General features: G+C 38.6%; 1 protein-coding gene across 1 annotated transcript in view; it reads left to right on the forward strand.

Moving 5' to 3' along the window:
* flt4 (fms related receptor tyrosine kinase 4) overlaps positions 1–21330 on the forward strand; it is a 64623-nt gene that overhangs the window by 39447 nt on the left and 3846 nt on the right. The window contains exons 10-23 of the mRNA XM_047353251.1: positions 151–316; positions 4359–4491; positions 5107–5215; positions 6140–6499; positions 6876–7022; positions 8473–8604; positions 9019–9125; positions 14046–14181; positions 14586–14690; positions 16192–16305; positions 18417–18505; positions 18736–18895; positions 19030–19124; positions 21154–21276. Coding sequence (XP_047209207.1) covers positions 151–316; positions 4359–4491; positions 5107–5215; positions 6140–6499; positions 6876–7022; positions 8473–8604; positions 9019–9125; positions 14046–14181; positions 14586–14690; positions 16192–16305; positions 18417–18505; positions 18736–18895; positions 19030–19124; positions 21154–21276 — 1976 coding nt within the window. The remainder of the gene's footprint in view (positions 1–150; positions 317–4358; positions 4492–5106; positions 5216–6139; positions 6500–6875; positions 7023–8472; positions 8605–9018; positions 9126–14045; positions 14182–14585; positions 14691–16191; positions 16306–18416; positions 18506–18735; positions 18896–19029; positions 19125–21153; positions 21277–21330) is intronic.

A 21330-nucleotide genomic window follows, 5' to 3' on the forward strand; every position in this document is an offset into this window, starting at 1 on the left:
AAAGAAAACTGAAAATTGGGATCGGCCAGAAAAAGCCTCGTTGGTACAACGATTAGCCATTTCAGGCTATTATTTTCTTGTTTCCTTCCAGTGTGATTATACCCTATAGCTGGCCTGCTGGATCTATTGATCAGCTTTCCTTTTCTCCAGTTCCCCCAGAGATTTATGAGAAAAAAGCTGCGGCTCCTTCCAGTCCTTATCGCAGTGGCAGCAGCCAGACGCTAAAGTGTACTGCCAGTGGGTTCCCTGTGCCCAACATCAGCTGGAAGTGGAGAGCCTGGGGGCCCTGCGTCGTCAACAGCACTGAAAAACGACTGTAAGAAACACTTTTGTCTTTAATAGATTATTACAAATAACTAATTTATACACTCTTTAAGCAGTTTAGGAGATGGACTGGTTAAAAATTATGCAAAATAAGCATATGTTTGGCACAGATGCAACATAAATAAATAAAACTGATTTATTTGCATGTCAGAAAGGCCCTTGAACTACTCTGGTGTGTTCTAGTTTGTCATGGTGATATATATAACACACATATTCTTAGAGAAACAGAAAAACCCTATAGCACATACAAACTTATCACCAAGCATTGCCCAGGGCTTTTTCCCCCTACCTTAATCTCCACTGAAGGGCATAGCATAATATAATGGATTTTCCAGACAGACCATATTTATTTTTGTTTCTGTTTCTGTAAGCCACAGTGTTGTGCCTGCTTCTACTTCAAATAGTAACACACCTCCACCATTTTCCCTTCTAGGCTTAATTTCTGACATTATCGCAGCTCCTCTCTATGTGAGTCTGCGACATGAGCACAGAATGTTGGTGGCAGTATAGATTCAGATGCATGGAAACACACAAGAGTGGCATGTTTTGTTAAACTTAGGCTTAAGCTGCTCAGTTTATGTTCTTTCTCATGCATGGTGCATTTGATGGACAGTGACTGATATGTTTTGACCTTTTATAGGGTATCAGAATTTAATTTCCTTTTACATTCAAAGGTCAAAAAACCACGAGCCTGTCTCGGATCCCTACAGCTATTGAACTGAGCTACCAAACTACCAACACTATGATGATTTAGAAATTAGCGGTTTGTTAGGGGGCTCTTGTACAAACATAAATCAAGAAGTTGAGACTTTTTAATTAAGGTTTTGGATAAAGTAATAGTTTGACCTTAGTTTCGAGTTAGACAGAAGGCCTTCACCACTGAGAGATTTGATATGATGAAATTCAAGCTATTCATTATCTAGATGAGCTGCTGAACCTAGCACCAATACTGGATTTACCAGGAATTAATTTGCAACACAAGCTATGAATTAAAAGGTGCCAAGCTATTTCCATGTCATTAAAGGTTCAGCACATTCTACCGCTAAGCTATTGAACCTTTCTGGTACAGAAGTTCAAGAAGTCATTCAATCAATCTACCAATCTTTAATATTGACAAAACTCATAAATGGACAAAAAGTATAAAATGTGTCATTATACAAATATCTAGCATCTAATCAAAAATAAACAAACCTTCCAAGGTAGGATTTTATTTTATGATGATCTGATGGCATTTATTCTAGAAAACATAATTATTATTGGATTTAATGATGCATTTGATTTGTTTCAGAAGTCAGGATCAATGTCATGAGTTGATAGTGTTTCAAGTCAGAAAACATGTGAGATTGGCTAATTGTTTTCAAGATAATACACCTATTACCATTTTATGCCTTTAAACTCTAAGTTAACATTTAGAAGTTATACAGTGCTACAGTACTCTAATTTAAGGGGATACAGACTGTCAGAAGTGCTAATAGATAGTTTCTACCTGCGATTTTCACAGCGTTTCTTATTCACAGCAGCCATAGTGGATATTGAACTCAGGACTGCTCAGCGACCTCCGACTCTCCCAATCAAAACTCTGACCTCAGGGAAAGTACTTGTTGTAGTTCCAACTGGGAACTATGAAAATCCAAATTCAAGAGACCAGAACGTGCCATAAATGTCTGTGTAATGATAAAATGTAGAGGTAGAGAATGTAACATCTTCAAAGAAATAAAAAAGAATTTATAAAAAGAATTTTAATTTGATGTAACCAGTGTTTTTTAGATTTCGTTTATATTGTATTTCAGGAGATCATGAAACTTAAAAAGAACATAAAAAAACAGTAATTGAAATTTGCACAGATATTCTCACTTAATCTAAATAACAAACATCAGGCTGTAGTCACTTAGCTCCAACTATCCTCACCATAATGTAAAACACTAGAATAGAAGTGACATTAAGAATGTCTTTATCAATTTGTCTAAGAAATTGAATGTAAGGTAAGGTTTTCACTAAACTCTAAAAAGTGTCTGCGTACATAATAGTGCTAGGAAACAGTCACTGTCCTGGTCCAAAAGGGAGGTAAATAAACTTCGGAGGTCCACTATGTCATAAGTTGGTTGCTTCGTAATTCACCAACAGCTTTGCAATACCTTGCTGACAAGTCATAATAATGTCCCCATAGAAGAGGTCAGCAGCTCCTTCAACCTTAGAAGCCCAGCTAAGTTACAGTAGCGGTAACTCAGAGCCGACCAAGGCCTAGACACACAGAGCACAGGGAAAAAGTAAGCTGGTTTTGTGCTGAATGGGACTGTAGCTGAAAAGTCCATGAAAAACCAACCATCAAACAATCTCATCCCAATGCCAGTCAATCTGACGGTGAAATAAGAGTGCTAGTGATAGTTATAGTGGTCTGTTATTGTGCCGTTCGATCACAGTTAGCAACAACTTTTAAGGCTGTCCGTTAATCTAGAGCCCTTATAAAAACTTGACTTCACACTAAAACTGTCATTTAGCAAAACGTTTGTTGTTTATCAACTTAAACAAAGTGAGGTTATTTGTAAGATTTGTGGTTGACATGGTCCAAATGCAGTCAGTGGAGTACTTCACACCATAGTAGAACTGCGTACTTTGCACCTCAATGTACCTCAGCAGAGCAGGAGGTAACATTGCTAAGAAGACATGCTAACAAGGTACATGTAGCTACTGATTCACTGAGCTACAAACCACAGTTATTGTTTACCACTTAGAACAGGGAAATTTTGATTTTTGAGTACAAATTAAATGCCTAGTTATAGTTTTCATTTGCTGGTACACAATGTTTTATATATTTGGTTTACCTTTTAGTTATCTGTCACAAAACTATGAAGAGGGAAAAATATGCAATTGAATCAATGCTGTTGAAAAATGACAATATCAGGTGTAATAAATCCATTTGTTTCAATAATCACTTTCTCTTCTAATAGCACAGTGTTGTCTGCACCCTCTGTGTGGTTTATCTTCTCAGTCGATAAGAGTTCTCTTTTAAAGAATGTAATTATAGATAAAAGCTTATGTATGCTTCCATCATCCTGGAGCTACACAGTTGAATCTCACTAGCCAATGCAATATCAATGTATGCCAAATCATCATAGCAAATGACTGCTTTAGTAGGCTCTTATATTTTTAGTGCATTTTGACTCTTTATGCCAATAATATATCTAAACAGTTGGATGGACGTTGACTGCCCATGAAGGCAGCACCTCATATTGAATTTAGTGGCGGTGCTAAAGCTAATGTAGAGTGGTGGGGACATTGTAATGACAAAAACACAAGATAGGGGAGGAAAATGTGGGTTACTCACAAACAATATCATCACAATATTGAACATAACATCTCAGTTGTTTTTTTTTCTACGTAATACTTCTACTATTTGAAAATGGATTCAAGGCACCCCGTCACACCTACTTGTCAACTCGGTCCCTACACAAGTCAATTCAAAGCTGCAGGAAAGTGTCTCAGCCCAAGCTTGAATGTGTCTATTAAAGTTAACTTAAATAGGAAGTGGCCATCTAGGGAAGCACAAGCCTGCCTGATGGTCCAAATATAACTTTGGCAAGCTGATGGGTGCCAATACTATATTGACGATAAGGATACAGTTTTAATACATTGTGAAGCCCTAATACATATAATGGTACTTGTTTACAACATCATTAGAAATGTGTAGGTAGCCCTTGTATTTTTGCAAATTATTTAGGCAGTAAAGTGAAACTTAATCCCATTACCTTCTCCTAATGCATTAAAGTTGCCTTTGGGCAAGAATGCTAAGGAAATTCCATTTCATGTTTCATTAGCTCTGCTAACTAATGTCCATTAGTTGCTAGGAAACCTGTGATAATTGATCTACAGACTAATATGAAACTCCAACTTGAACAAAAAGAGAGAGAAAAAAAAGCCCAATTTTAAAGGCCAGGATGTAATTTGATGTTTTTGAATTCTTACCAGCTGGTTACTCTCTGCTACACATGTCAATGAGGGGAGATGTCATGGGTTGTGTCTGTGCTTCCCTCCAGAGTCCAACGAGACAGGAAGAGCGGGAGCGACAGGATCGCCGACTGTCAGAACTGGCAGGACATTAACTCAGAAAACGCTGTGAATGAAATCGAATCTGTTGAAACGTCTGAAGTAATGGACAATCAGGAGAAGGTTCATCACAACTCTTGCATTTTCTTTAAGAATTGACCTGCTTGCTCAGAAATATACAACTATTATGTTTGAATTTCTATAGTTACATTGCATGATTTATTTGATAAAAATCTAGAAAATTATTCATCTTATTTCAGACAAATTGGTCCATATTATTTACAAAGTTCCTCCTAAAATAGAACAACAAAATACAATTATATTTATATTTATGGATATGGACCAATCCTTCAATACTACAGTTTTTATACAAGTGTCCAAATTCTGAGCTCCAAAACAAATTTATTTGCCAGTCAAGAGCCATTTCCACTGCAGAAATATTTAGAACAGGCTTCCTCTGCAGACTTCCTCCAGGAATTGGTTATAAACACATCCAGACACGTGTGTGCGTTGCACGACTGCACTTTTATACACCACTGCTATTAAAGGAAATAGCCTCAGTAATGCATACTCATGCTCACACATACAAACATCCTATATCTTTCAGTCACACCAGATAAAGTTCACCTTTTTTTCGGTCAGTCAGCAATAAACCTGGTCCAAATCCAGCTCACATGGCAGCAGACTGTGCTTCCTTTTTAAATTTGCAACTCTTTGTCTTATTTTCTCTCCTAATAGATTGTGAGCAGGCTTCAAATACGCAATGCCAGTGTTTCGGTCATCTACAAGTGCTCTGCTGCAAACAAAGTGGGCAAAGATGAGTTTCCGATGTACTTTTACGTAACCAGTGAGTATGTTGGGTTTACTAATACTTTAGGCATTAACTGGAAAGCTGGTGTGTCATTTTTAAAACTGGCTTTAACGCGATCTGCCTGTTTTTTTTTTCCTTTCTATAGGAAAAAAAGATAATGGTCTAGGTTTTTCAGACAATATGAATCTATGATTCACAACCATGTCTTTATCACCAAAACCGAAGATACAACAAAAGCATGATGTTGGGCAAAAAATAGTAATCAAACTTTAGTTTTTCTGGTTATGGTGACATCTGGAGTACCTTGCATAGGTATGTCTGTTGAATCTCTGCAGGTCCTCCAGAGCTATAATTTTCTTCCATTATTAATGCTATCCTTTCCCAGCCTGTTAGTTTAGGTAGACGTCATGTCTAGGTAGGTTTGCAGTTGTAAAAAATACTCTTTCAGTTTTTAGGTGAACAGGGCTCTGAGATTTCTGAAGCTTGAGATATTGTTTTAGAAGCTATTCTGCTTTAACAGATGTTGTTGGTTCATAAAGAAACAGAATTTTGAAAACAATGTGTTTTTTTCCTCTAGCTTCACAATTATGTAGTACTTTGTGCTGGTCCATTGATGTTTTTAGTTGTAATATATGTGGAAAAGTTCAAAGACAATGAATACATTTGGAGGGGCCTGTATATGTTATTACCTGAAATACTTTAATGCCAAAGAAATAGTCGTAATAAAACTTCCCAGAGTGAAGTGAGCCTCCAGGTAACCCTCGGTGAGCTTTCCAAATAACATTTCACTGCACCATTTTACTGAGATGCTTCAAACAAAGACCATTTTTATGGCTACAGGCCACTGGTAAACCATTTCTATATCTTATCTTTTTTTTGTTGTAATTTGGATAAATAAAATGCACATTTGAAAATGTTGGCCATGCACCTCTCACTGTCCCCTTTCTCTCAACCTCAAAGCCATCCCTGAAGGCTTCAGTGTGGCTGTTCATCCATCTGAGAATCCCCTGGAGCAGGAGAAAGTGTCCCTGTCCTGTAGTGCTGACAACTACACCTATGATCAGTTGCACTGGTATCGCCTTAACCCCCAGGCTCTGCAGGACCAACAGGGCAAGTCTCAGGGGCTGGACTGCAGCACCGTGCATCACTATGCTGAGGCTTTGCAGGCGGAGCCCTCCTTCCAGCAGCATTCCAACAGCTGGGTCCTGGACTTCACTATGGAGGCCATACGGCTGCAGGACGAGGGACACTATGTGTGCAAAGCTCAGGGAAGACGCAGTGAGGAGAAACAGTGCCTATTTCGGTACATCTCTGTCAAAGGCGAGTAATATAAAGTTCCAAACATGAAGATGCACATGATACACATATTCACTCTCAGTATTGGAAATATACAAAGGTTGTAACAGTGAGAAGCTGGGACTTTCGTGTTGGAGGCTTACAATTGCACACACTCACTAATGCCCACGCACCTCAGAATCTCACAGGGAGCACCTGTGCCATGCGTCAGAGATGTGCTGACAGAAAACAGGATAGAGATACTTCAAGGCAGAATTGCTTCATTCATGTTTTGCTCCATAGCCTTATATCCATACCTTGAGAACAAATTGGATTTTTGTTGTTTTGTCATGTTCTTTAGCCTTTTTCACTCCTGTCAGACTGTTTGGATGATATCGTGTATCTCTGTTGACCTTCACAGCCCTGGAGGCACCTCGATACAAGCGCAGCCTCACCAACCAGACGGTGAACATAACCGAGTCTCTGCGGATGGAGTGTGACGTGGAGGGCAGACCTCTGCCCCGTCTCTCCTGGTTTAAAGACAATCAGCCCCTCCACCAAATGTCAGGTGAATAAACACACCTACACAGGTGCTAAATGCATTTACCCAACAGAGCTGAGGCTCACCTGGCAAGTCAGCAACTGCACACGTGCAAACTCATACACAGCGAAAAAACTCCAGAAACGTTCAGTCCAGAGGAAATGAATTAGGTAGAATATGGATCTCTTCTTCAACCTCTTTACTCCATGATATGCATATAGTAACAGAATATTAGAAAAACAATGCAGAAAATACCAGAAATAATAAACGTTGCTATTTTTCTCAGTCACACTTCTTTAATAATATGCAAACCAACATAAAGCACAGCATAATTGGGTAATAGAAGGTAAATGTTTTCAAAACATTTTACTGATAAAAGTTTGACAAGTGTGATACTCATTTGTATTCACCCCTTTTCTCTGAAATCCTAAAGAAAATCCAGTGCAACAAATTGCCTTCAGACGTCACCTAGTTAGTAATTCTACCTGTGTGTAATTTAGCCTCTGTTTTCACTGTTCTGTGAAGGCCTCAGACGTTTGTTGGAGAATACTAGTAAACAAATAGCATCATAAAGACCAAGGAACACAGCAGAAAGGTCAGGGATGTCGTTCAATCTATCAGCTGAAAATGGAAAGAATTTGACACAGCTGCAAACCTACCAAGACATGACCGTCCGCCTAAACTGGCAGACTGTACGTCATTAATCAGAGAAGCGGCAAATAGGTAACTCTAGATGAGCTGCAGAGACCCACAGTTAAAGTGAGAGAAACTGTCAATGAGACAATTGGATTCTTCACTAGTTGCTGAAAACCTGGTCAGTGTTGATGAGGAGAAGGATGAAGCTAAATATGGGCAATCCTGAAAAAAACAGCTAGAACCTGCAAAGAATAAAGACGGTGACAGGACAACAACCCTATATTTACAACAGCTACAGCTGAGTGATTTAGGGTATTGACCCTGGGAGGGCTGAGTAAACATTCGCGCCACACATTTAAAATTTTGAAAAACATGTATCATTTTCCTTCCATTTTCGGGAGTATACTATGCACTACTATTTCGTCTATCACATAAAATCCCAATGAATACATTGACGTTTATAGTAGTAACATGACAAAATTGGAAAGGTTCAGGTAAGAATACAACTGCAAAAAACCGGATTGTACAGGATTTACTGCTCAGAAATTAAAAATGCAAAAAAAAAAAAAAAAAAAACACTGCTAGCCTTACACTGCTAACTTACTTTCCTCTGAAGAATCTCTTCTAATAAGGTGAAGGAGAGTCGGTCAGTGTAGGTGAGTGACAGCTAACTCTCTGGATCTGCTCCAACAGCCCGCTAAGACGTGTAGGTTGTCTAGACCTCTGACAAGAATATTTATAAAGCAAGAAAATCCTGTGAGAGGTGAATGATTTCCAGCAAGACAGTTTTTCACAGAATGTGCAAACATGTGCCACTAATCATTCTACATTCACCCCACAGGGATCCAGCTGCAGGATTCAAACCGCACGCTGAGTATCCAGCGGGTCACAGAGGAGGATGCTGGCCTCTACACCTGCACCGCCTGCAACCAGAGAGGCTGTGTCCACTCCTCAGCTGCCGTCAGGGTCATCGGTGAGACAGCTGCACACACAAACACACACACACACACACACACACACACACACCTGGATTACTTTTGAGTGCACTCAAGCCTGAAATCACCACTGCCCCCGAGCTTCTGCCTCACACACAGAGTGTGCCAGTTTTTAAACTCCCAGACTTTTCACTGCTGAAGTTTTGTGTTTACTCTGATGCCCAGCTCTCCACAATCAAATTAAAGTCATTGACTTCTTGGGCCTTTTGTATGCAAAATGAATAAATGAATAGGATTGCTGGAAGTGCTTCAAACACAAATACCTGAAAAGAGTCTGCTCAGCTCGCTGATTTCAGCAAAAGATTTAATGTCAGAGAGACGGGGCAGATGTGGTGCGGGGGGGGGATACTTTCTACTATAAAGTACCTTTTTTGTTTCTTCTTTGTGAAAAGGTTCAAGCGACAAGGCCAATGTGGAGATAGTTATCCTCATCGGGACAGGAGTCATCGCTGTTTTCTTCTGGGCCTTGCTCATCCTCATCTTCTGCAACGTGAAACGGGTCAGAAGCCTTCGCTTTTTACCCTCTATATTTCTGTTTGTGAGGGAAACCGAAAGGCTTTAATGTAATGGCCTTTGATTTTCAACATGTCTGTCGGGATTAAACTGTAAATGTAATCCTGCAAAACTTATTATTATTATTATTATTATTAATATTAGAGCTACTGACAACCTTAGCCCTTAGCCATGAAGAATATGCTGTTTCTTTCTCTCAGTTGGGGGTTCTGGAGGTTTAAGACTCATCTTCTTCTCTGTCTGAATATTTATTCCTGCCTGTTGGTCTCTTTTAATTCTTCCTGACAACATGCTGTTTATAATTACAGGGTTTCATTATTCATGATTCAAGAAGCCAAAATGTCTCCGTAGAAGAGAACCTCAAATTAATTTTAAAATATGTTTGAGTGCGCTGGGTTTTCTTTTTTCTGGATGCAAAACAATGATTTGGCCTTTACCAAGGGCCATCAGGGAGGGGTTATAATGCGATTTACAAACAATTTGAAGTCCATCATTGAAACAGTAAATATTATTCACCAGGGGACCTTTTTCTTAGATTCTACAGGTCCAAGTTGGCATTTTAAATGTTCATGACTGTATTGTTAGAAAAAGACTGGACAAGGACGGCTTGTAAATTTCTTCTGTTTCTCCTTTTTTGTCACACTTACATACGCTTCAGAAAATCAAACTAAGTACTAATGAGTAAACAGAAAAAACTGTTTTAAAATCAAGATTTAACTGAAAGTAAAAGCTATCCAAGAACACATGGCCTTACGTGAAAAAGTAATTTCCCCCTAAACAAACAAAAACTGTATTGGAATTATGATTATTGATTAATTAATATTTATCAATAATTATAATTAAAAATCTTAATTTGAGAAAAATAATTTCTTAACCAAAATCCTCATTTATGAATAGAAACCAGAGATGTCTTCTGGTGTTGTAATTATGGCTCAACGCCTTTGATAATTACAACCGTTAAATACTCAGTAATAATTAATAACTATTACCAGAGATGTCACTGTTTAATCAATTGTTTCTGCCGAAACGTGTGGAACTTTAACCTTATTTTGACTGACGAATCACTCTTGCACAAAATAAACACAAACGACTTCTCTTTATCTATGTGAATATTTATTAAATCACAGCCTGATACAATCCGCTCTTCCGATTTAATAATCTTCACCTACTCATACATGCAAAGTTCTACACAAAAAGGGCAAAATATCTAACTAAACAAAATAAAACAAAACAGCAGTGGGTGTGTATGAGGTCAAACCAGCAGTTATGGCAATTATGGCAAAACGGAGCTTTGGGTGCACCCCTCCCAAAGTGTAGCTCAGCGGGACACGGGCAGTCATAAACCTTCCCCCAGCAAGGTTGTAAAACTCAGCCCACACAAAGGATCATAAACCCTTTTGGCAGCAAACCAGTAAAACATGAAGTTTAAGACAAAGAAAATGGTTGATTTTCACCATAAGGTTATTATAGCGTTCCAGTTTCACAGCGCACCTGCGCACAGGTGTTTGCATGGTAAAGACACACTTGCGAGACACGGCGGCCTCCGACAGTACCAGCAAGTTTCAAAACAATGGCATGCACATACAATTCAGAACACATTACACTCTAAATGGCGACTTTAATCACACTAAAACCTCCTACTCTATCCCGCCCAAGCTATCCTTAATAAAGAAATAAAAATAAAAGGATAAGTTTTACTTTGTTGAAGTCTTCCTTCTGAGCAGAGGGAGAGAGGAGGAGGGGGAAAGTTGGAAGTTAAATGAATAAATGAAGACTTCACGTGGGACTTCTTCTTCTCCAGAGAGTGATGCTTTAGATGTTGGTCCGGTATCCAACGTGAAAGCGCTTCTTTCAAACGTTCGCCTTCCTATATTGCCTCCTGTGACGTCAGACCTGGGACGGCCCCGTCATATCAGCCGCAGTGGCCACTGGGTTTTGTAGGACAGACTATCCTGCGGTACAAAATGGGCGTTGACGTTGGAAAGGCATAGTGGCGTCCAACAACGTGCAAATTGTCCAATATTCAGCAAACAAATGGTCCAACAACTGGTTGTTCCACCCTTGGCAGTATCCAGCATTGAGTCTTTTAGATCACTGAAGAGGAATGTTGTCCCACTCTTCTTTGCAGTATAGTTTTAACATTGGAGTGATTTTGAGCATGAAAGGCCTATTTAAAGTCATAGCATGGCATTCTAATTAGATTTAGGTCCTTACTTTGACTTGGCCACACCAGCTAGCTTGTTTTGTTCTTATTTAAGCTATTCAGGGCTGGACTTGCTCTGGTGCGCTGGATCATTGTCCTGTTGCATAATCGAAGTATGCTTGAGCTTAAGGTCACCAAGTGATGGTCGGACATTCTTCTTCAGGATTTTCTGCTAGAAAGCAGAATTTCATTTTTCCATCAATAACAGCAAGTGGCCAAGGTCCTGCAGCAACAAAGTACCAACCGGACCATGTGGCGGAACAATGATGTTCTGTTTGTGAAATGGTGCTAAAATTTTCTCACTGTGGTTCACTGGAGTCTCAAAGCCTCACAAATGGTTTTGTAACCCTTTCCAGAGAGAGATATCAGTGACTATCTGATCTGTGTTTGAATGCCTGTAGGTCAGGGCATGATGTTTGGCTTTTTTAAGGTGGCAGCATACCAGAGTATCAGAGAGATCAAAGAGTGGCTAGTTGGCTGTCAGGCTACTAAGGACGTACAGCCAGTTTCCTCAGGTGTTCCAGTACACTAAATAATGTAGTGCAGGATAAAGGTGGGTTAGTTCCCAACCCAAACATAGAGACCTGCACAGATTTTATGATTGTGAAAACACAAATATTTCATATGAACATAAACACCTCACTCCAGTTGTCAATAATGGTGGAGGAGGGGTAATGATCTGGAAGTGTTCTGCAGTCACAGGACCGAGGTCCTCATGTTCCACGCCTCTGTATGCCAAAGTATTCTGGAATCAAATGCAAAACCATCTGTGTGACAGCTAAAACTTGGCACAAACTGGGCCATCAACAGATAATTTATCCACAAACACAGCATTAAATCACCACTGCATTAACAAGAGAATGGCTTAAAAAGAAAATATAGCAAATAAAGCAAACCTACCAAGTTGGAACGTTAGGATTGTATAGTGGGTGTGTCGATGTGGAAGTGTGTATCACAAGCTATAAATGGAGCGCTTACTGGCACATTGGCTATTCATGGATGAGGAAGTGGGTTGATCCCGTGGATGTCATATTTTGTGTTAAATGTGTGTCATGCCGTGCCTTTTACTAGTTGTTTGGACCAGGTCAGTTTGTGGTTAGTTGGTACTTTATTGTTGACCACTGTTAGATAGGCTTTGGCTTTTGGATCAGAATAAATGTGTCACTGCTGATCCAGAAGTGGACTGAAGTTTGCTTGGGGCATGCGTCAGACAGATAGTATCTCTGAGTTTAGCCCTCAATTCCACCTCCAGTTATGCCACAATAGGGTGTACTTAGTTTTTCACACACATCTCTGTTATTTGGTGTCATATTTGTTTAATAAATAATAGTGGAATCTCGTTTCTATACACCTGATGTCAGATATATGTTATTTGTAGAATATGATAAAGAGCAGGGGCCTCATATACGAAAGAGTGAGCAGCTTTCATACTAAAAGTTTGCGGTAGGGAGAAATTCTGAAACTTGCTGCACACAAAAACATTCAGATGCATTAAACTGTGCGTAGACATGTCACCGCACACGTAGCCTTTATACGTCCCAATTTGCGGTAGATTTGACGTAGCTGCACGTAGCACTTGGACCGCCCAGTCCCCGCCTCTAAATACTTATATGGAGTCGTATAAATAGCCGGAAGTCACCCATCATGTGTCCAAATAACCATGGCAACGGTGCTGTGACATTCATAGAACCAAACCGGTCCCTTTCGGCGGAAAAAATGCTAAGAGAGATTGTGTCTGCAGATCATGAGGGATGTTTGTAGTCAGTTACAGCAAACCAACAACAGCTTGAATGACATCAGTGACTCAAACCTGACTGAAAATAAAATATTTGTCGGCTCAAACCCGTTTTGTTCTACAATGTCATTATGTCAGAGAACCCAGTTACTGTGTTTTTGAGCATATTTTTCAAATAATCACCAACCTAAATCAACTTTTTTTTACCCATCTGATATTTTCTTGTCTTCTCCATGCCACAAAATGTTAAAGAAAAAGAAAATGGCAGAAAAATAAAAAGCACTTAAACCAACAGGTATTCTCTCTCTGAGGCAGATGATTTAAACCATAATTACATAAAAGCATCAACATTCATTGATTATATACTATAAACAGTTCCAGTGACTAACAGCTTAATGTCATAAAAGAGCTTTCTCTGAGCAACAACCTACAGAATCTTTCGGAGGTTTTCTTCTCGTATAGCAAACACCACGCTCTCTTTCATATTGTAACAGTAAGCCTTTACAGTTTAGATCCCTTGTTACAAATGGGATCCTGTCTTAATGTACACCACTGTCAGTAAGCCTTCAGACAAATATCCATTGGTCTTGCACCTGTCACTATGTGGGGTAGGAGGCTAATTTACTAAAGTTTGTGGAAATGTTGAAGTTTCTTTAGTAATTTTAGATACTGAAACAGTCTTCTCTGTGAGACCACAGCTAACAACATGCTGCCTGTATGTCAGTATGCAGCCCAAGACATCTTCCTCTCTTTTTGCTCTGCTAAGTGTTACTCTACCTGATGCTGTCAAACAAACACAGACTGGTGCCTTCTGGTGAAACAACATTCCCTTTACTTATAGGTTTCCCATCTAACTTTTCTTTCTCCCTCTGCTTACTTTGGCACATTTTGTGAGACAAACTCCTTTATCCTACCCTGACCTCTTACCTCCTCACCTTACATCAGTCCCTTCCCTCTGTGAACTGCAGGTTAACCCAGCAGACATAAAGACAGGCTATCTGTCAATCATAATGGACCCTGGCGAGGTGCCCCTGGACGAGCAGTGTGAGTACCTGCCCTATGACTCTTCAGAGTGGGAGATCTCCAGAGACAGACTCCGACTGGGTAAGCAGCTTGGGGAATGTCGGACAAAAGGATGAATGGATGGATGGTTAACAAGGCATGTCAGAGGGAAGGATGTGTGTGTGAATGAATAGATGAGAGAAACTAAATTATTTTTCCATTTGCTGAATCTATAACTAAAGGCATTTAACACCCACCCAGCTGTGCTCAGAGCTGCCAAGTAGAGTGCTAATGTTAAAAATGTGCTCATTTCCAGAAGAGCTTTTTAAAAACGCCCCAAGGAAAAGCATCTGTTTCACTACAGAGTCTTATGGCAACATGTTTCCACCTAACACTGAAATTAACATCATAATTTCTCTTCCTTGTCTGTTTTGCAAATGTTGTACCACGACCATTTGCATAGCTCTTGACATGTACACATATTTTTCTCTGCTTCATTGACACAGGAAAAGTTTTAGGCCACGGTGCCTTTGGAAAAGTAATCGAGGCATCAATCTACGGCATCAGTAAGAGCAACAGTTTAAACACGGTAGCTGTTAAGATGCTGAAAGGTGAGATTCTGGGTTGAGTAGGTACCAAATATGCCTGCATATTTGTATTTACTTTCCCAATTTTACATCCTCTACTGCTGCTTAGATGATTCGTGATGTGCCTTAGGGCACTTTGTGTTCTCCAATTAAATGGTTTATCATGGTTAACCCATTTTGGAAACATGGCTATGCCAAGTTTTCTCAAACTTTCACTATAAGCTATGTTTCACTTACAATAGTTAACTTTTCTCTGCATGGACTTGTGTTCAAACAATAAAAAGAATTACAGCAACACATATAAGCTGATGTTTTCCTTCCATAACATGCTGAGCTTTCATACTTCATCTGGTTACAGGCTTTTATGTTTATTGTGACAATAAAAATGAATGTAAGTAAAATGCATCTAGCACTAGATCGGAAGTTATGACCACTACAACCTTTCCTTTGAGAGCCTAAAACATTTTCCTCCAGGTTTACACATGATGTTTGACTTAGGATGCTGCAGATAGTCTGTGAGGAATGATAATGTCTGCAGGGAATGGTGTTTGAATAAAAATGTGCCCATTAATTGCTCATAAAAGTAGTCATATTTATTCATTTTTTCCTTTCTACAGCGCTAATAACCCACAGGTAAAACAAAGATTTGTGTGTATTATTAGTTTTTAGTGCAATGAAGGTTTTGCAAAGTTATTGAAAGTCTCTTTTGCACTTGAGCATTCTGTTTCTATGCAGATGGTATTTAGTTTACATGTTTTTAAAATGAGATCTTTTTGACATTACGTCCTGGGTGTCTTGTAAGTCATTGTGTTTGTTCCCCTGATTCTTTCCATATTGTTAGGGTTGGTTGTTTTAGTCTACCAAATTATGTAACCAAGCAATAAAGAGAAATCTTACGTCACTCCTTTAAGTGCTTAAAAGGTCTTGGTGCTAAATACAGCAATTATTTACTGATTGTATGTGTACCTTCTTTAAAAACTAGAACCACAGACAGAGCCACAACTTTGAGGAACTAATTTCCTATAGAAATGTTCCTCTTTGTGGAAAGCCTTTGGTAATATCTCAGGTTTATTGTTGTGGTTCATCAGGCAAACCCTTAACTCATCCTCTTTTGTCTTATAACAACTTCCCCTAAAGCTGCAAGGACTCGGGCGTTTCAAATAAAAACAGGAAGCATGGCTTGAAGAGGAGTCGCTGTTTGAATTACAGCTGATTGCTCATAAAGTTTGTGCTTCCCTAGAAATATCGGCTGGTTTGAACCGTGCCTGGATCACAGCTTTTACAGGACCCCAGGAGAAGCTTTAGAAATACGTTCGAAGCTGTAAACAGCTTCAAAAGGACGTTCGGAGCCAGGTGTTAATCAGACGCACCTGCAGAAAATCACTGCAAGCTTGTTAAAATAATTGTTCGTGCTTCCCCTGTGAGTGCACAGAAACATGGGGGAGGCGGGCTGGTTTGAATGGAAGTACAGCACAAAGAGAAAAAACATGGCCGTCTGAAATAAGTAACTGTATATGTGTTATAGATGGAGCCACGGCCAGTGAGCACAAGGCTTTGATGTCGGAGTTAAAGATCCTGATTCACATCGGTAATCATCTGAATGTGGTTAACCTGTTAGGAGCCTGCACCAAACCCAGTGGTGAGTCCTGAGATTCTTTTTTATCTTTTTGTAAAAATTACAGCTTATCAAATGGTTTTAAAGTATTCACATTTCCTGTAGTTTTACATATGATCACATTACAGCCACAGACATCAATATATTTCACTGGGATTTCATGTGATAGGCAAGCACAACGTGGTTCACAGTTGTACTATAGAGTGGAAGGAGAAATATTTTTTCCGCAAAACAGCTGTATTATGTCTGAGATTATATCGCAGACAAGTCGACCCTATTTACTAATGGCTTGCCCAGGAATATATTTACCTGCTACCACGGTAAAGGGGGCCAAATAGAAATGCACACCATACTTTTCAGATTTTATTTGTAAAAAAAATTTAAAAACCATGTATCTTTTTCTTTCCACTTCAGATGTTTGTGGTTGTTAGGCGACAAAATGTGAAAGTTGAGGGGTGTGAAGACTTTTCAAGGTCCTGTAGAATGTCTGTAGAGGTTTGTTTGTGACCAGTCTGATGTAGTAAATACACAGGTATTTTATTGTCCCACAGTAAAATGGTTTTTGTGTCTTTTTTGAAGGATTTGTCATTTTAACTTCTGAAATATCTGTTAATTTAGAGCAAAGCACATTTTTCAGCATTATTTCCACTTCTTGTGCCGTTTTATACCAGTAAACTAAATAAGACATCAAACAAATCCCATTTTATAAACCAATACATGAGGGAGACACATGGAGCCCATTGTTGGAGGGGAGTACATCTGAAAATGTTTATCCTAAACAAAAGCAACCTGGCAGATAATTTCAGGCAGGAAAGATTGAAGCTGTTCAGTGGAATTTCTGAATGTGTTGTGAGAGAAAAAAAAAAATTGTATGACTGAACAACTAGAGTGTGCTCTGTCAATCCAGAATGTTATTAATCCGTTCATAGGAGAATTTCTATGTGTGCTCAAATATTATGCAACTATTAGTGTGCAGAAATATTATGCAGCTAATCCCACTTGCTTGTTTTTATTTATTTAAGAGAGAATAATAAGCAATTTACTCAAATTTTACAAGCAAACATTTCTGACATAATTAAATTAGAACCAATGCACCCACTCATCTTTTACATATTAGTCACAAGCTTTCCGTTCACGGAGTCTGTGGGTCTCTGGATCTGTCGATGATCAGCTTTCTGTGTAGCAATGATCACCGCCTCCCAGACAGTGATCACAGAGATGGACTGTTTTTCTTCACCGTACATTTTAAGGTACAAGTTCTCAACAAGAACAGGTGGGGAAGGGGCTTGTGTTATTATTCTTTCCTCTGTAAGTCTTTTACTTCATGCAATAGAGCACAGTCCTCCATACAAATCATGGTCTTCTTGAAACCTGCAAACTTTTTCTTGCACCACTGTTTGAAGAAAGTGTCTTTTAAAAACTGCCAGAACATCAGTCTATAAAACCTTTGAAAGATCTGTCTACAGATTTTTCTTGGCCCAGTCGTGTCGTTTCTACTTGTGTGTGTTGTTCAGCTGTGGTTCAGGTTTCAGCCATCCTTATGTTGACCGTGACCCTGAGCACTGAACATCTTGTACTTCTGGGCTCTCCAGGTAGGTTGCATATCTGGAATATGACAGCACTGGAGGAGCAAAGGTTCCTGATTGCTTCATGTTTGAGTCTTCTCAAATCTTTGGAAGTTAATTTGCATCCTGTTTTCTCAACATGTTCCTTGCAGCCCTGTTGATTGTTCGTAGCAGAATGTTTGACGTTTCTGTGATGAATTTTGCTACTTCCAAGAGTTCTGCATCACTCTGAAAGACACTTTTTTTTCAGTCAGTTAAATCTCTTTTTTTTCATTTTTGCCTAAGGAATAGGAGTTGCCTTATAATTATGCACACTGGGATCTACTGTAGGTTGTTTGTCTACTGTGGCCAGACCCTTCCTAAATAAATAAATACACATCTTCTCATAATCTTAAATACACTTAGCATTCACGTTTGCACAGCTTGGATTTGGAAAATATGCATAAAAACTTATGAGCATTTTGGCCACTTGCCAAAATGCTCACTTGCTTTATAATTGTGCACACAGTAGTATTAGAGCAAAGTCTTCTACAATTCTATGTGTAATGTGTTCAAAATCTGCATCAACAGGTCCATTGATGGTGATTGTGGAATACTGCAAATATGGGAATCTGTCCAACTTCCTGCGAGCCAAGAGGGAGTTCTTCCTTCCCTACAGGGTATCAGACCGCAGCAGCAACTGCAGCATCTCAGCATTTTAAATCAACATTTTCACGTTGTTTCCGCTCTGATAGTGCCTTCTTATGCTACATTTACTTGGTTTGATATTTCCATCTAAGCTTTGTTACCCCTTATGTAACTCTTATTCACAGTTTTGGTCTGTTCCGATGCATGTAACTCTTTTAGTATTGATTTTTGGAGATGATTCATCAATCTTAGTCCTATGTAGGACCGCTCACCAAAAACCCAGAGCCAGATGAGGCGGATGATTGAAGCTGGTCAGACGGATCAAAGAGCTCAGAGGACTCCACCAGCATCCTCCTCGCCGCTCAGCAGTCCTCAGATTACATCATCCAAGGCATCCCATCAGAACCCTGTGGTGGAGAAAAGTGAGTCAGCTTCACGTAATTAGAGTTAGGAAACATACCTTTTATAGCTCCAAAATAAATGTAGCTGTGTGTGTTTTTTTTTCCTTCCTCCTCCTCCTCCTCCTCCTCCTCCTCCTCCATGTGTCCCTCTCCAGTGGAGGACTTGTGGAAAACCCCACTGACCATAGAGGATTTGATATGCTACAGTTTCCAGGTGGCTCGTGGGATGGAGTTCCTGGCCTCTAGAAAGGTTAATGTCACTGCTGCATTGTAAAAAAGTTATATTTACCAGTTTATTGAAAGCAAGCGCACACCATTTGCCATGTAGCTTTTTTATTCTTCCGTTGGAGAATTATTAATGTGGTTAATGATACAAATGTTCAAATTAATTTCACATAACAAAAGATTGTAGAAACGTAAATGTCAAATAAAATTTAAACAAATGCAATAAAATCAAAGATAGTATTTATATTTCGAATAAAAAAAGTCCATGTAAAGTGCAAGTATGCCTTTTATAAAATGGTCTGCCAGTTTATTGACCAATAACTGAGAGGTCACATACTGAAAAATCTTTTTTTCCCTATTAAATGCATTCAAACTAAAGGCTCCCTCTAGTTTTTTTTCTCAAAGGCTTCAGCAAACAGTTAATTCTTTACAAACACTTGGGAGTTTATTAAAACTCCGATAAAGGCTAGGGATATGTGGGAATGATCTTGTTTTCCTGAGATTCAAATCTCTCACCTCCATCAATGAGCCTGCACCACAATGTTTGTTTGGGTCAATGCTTGTTAGAGTTACTTGTCTTGATTTAAACTAAGTTTACACAAATTACAACGTTATGTGTTATAACCACTAGAAAAAAAAAGCTACTTCTACTTCAAAACTACTTCTACTTCAAAAATTACTTCTGTTTCTATTCTATTCTAGTTTATTTTATTTTATTTTATTTTATTTTATTTTATTTTATTTTATTCTATTCTATTCTATTCTATTCTATTCTATTTTATTCTATTTTATTCTATTTTATTCTATTCTATTCTATTTTATTCTATTCTATTTTATTCTATTCTATTCTATTTTATTCTATTTTATTCTATTCTATTTTATTCTATTCTATTTTATTCTATTTTATTCTATTCTATTCTATTCTATTTTATTCTATTTTATTCTATTTTATTCTATTCTATTTTATTTTATTCTATTCTATTCTATTCTATTCTATTTTATTTTATTCTATTCTATTCTATTTTATTTTATTCTATTCTATTCTATTCTATTCTATTTTATTCTATTCTATTTTATTTTATTTTATTCTATTCTATTCTATTTTATTCTGTTCTGTTCTGTAAGATGTACCCACAATTCAAATTAATTAATAATACTATGATAATACAGTGACTTATTATTTATTCATAATTTGTAATTATCATAATAAATAATTATTTTGTCATCATAACAATTAATAAAGAAAATAAGAGTAGATTAAATAACCATATGGGGAAATTTTAGATTTCCCCAGTGCAACACATTCAGTGCAATAACACTGAAAGGTGCAATGTGTTGCACCTTTCAGTGTTATTGGATCATTTCACTGAACTGATTTCATTCTTGTTGTTGTATCTCACACCTTCACATTTTGTCATGTTACGAACACAAACTAATGTATTTTATTGTCACTTTATATCAAAGAACAACACAAAATAATGCCTTCGTGCAAAACACTACGTGTGGACGGCGCCTCACTTTGAAAACACCAGGTGGTGGCCGCATCATGCTGGGGGGATATTGTTCTTTAGCAGGCATAGGGAAGCTGGTCCGAGTTATTGGGAAAATGGATGAAACTAATTACAAAGAAAATCAGTTAGATGCTGCAAAAGAGAATTGCATTGGAATTTGTGGTTGTAACAAAACATAGTGTGAAATAGTTCAAGAAATATAAATAATTTTACAAGGCACTGTATGAAAGCACTGACAGACTGACATGTTGATGACAGGAGTCGTTCTTGTCTGTCTTGTACTGGAAGTCTGAGGTGTACAGATTGAAAAGGAACGGTGAGAGTACAGTCCCCTGTGGTGCTCCTGTGCTGCTGACTACCTCATTAGACTCACGACCCTTCAGTCTCACAAACCGTGGTCTGTTTGTCAGGGAGTCTTTGATCCAGTCTTTGCCCACTACAGATTAAAAAAATCACACACTTCAGTAGATTAACAAGGTGGGAAGCCTTTCCATGCAGAGACACCTGTCTGCATGATACTGATGACTGTGTGTGTGTCTGCAGTGCATCCATAGAGATCTGGCAGCTCGGAACATTCTCCTCTCAGAGAACAACGTGGTGAAGATCTGTGACTTCGGCCTGGCCAGAGACATTTACAAAGACCCAGATTACGTCAGGAAAGGCAACGTATGTCTGTCCCCCTGCAGTTGGACAAGAAAATACTTTGTGTTCGTTTATTAA

Source organism: Girardinichthys multiradiatus, chromosome 23 (genome assembly GCF_021462225.1).
Source record: "Girardinichthys multiradiatus isolate DD_20200921_A chromosome 23, DD_fGirMul_XY1, whole genome shotgun sequence".
NCBI classification, from domain to species: domain Eukaryota; kingdom Metazoa; phylum Chordata; class Actinopteri; order Cyprinodontiformes; family Goodeidae; genus Girardinichthys; species Girardinichthys multiradiatus.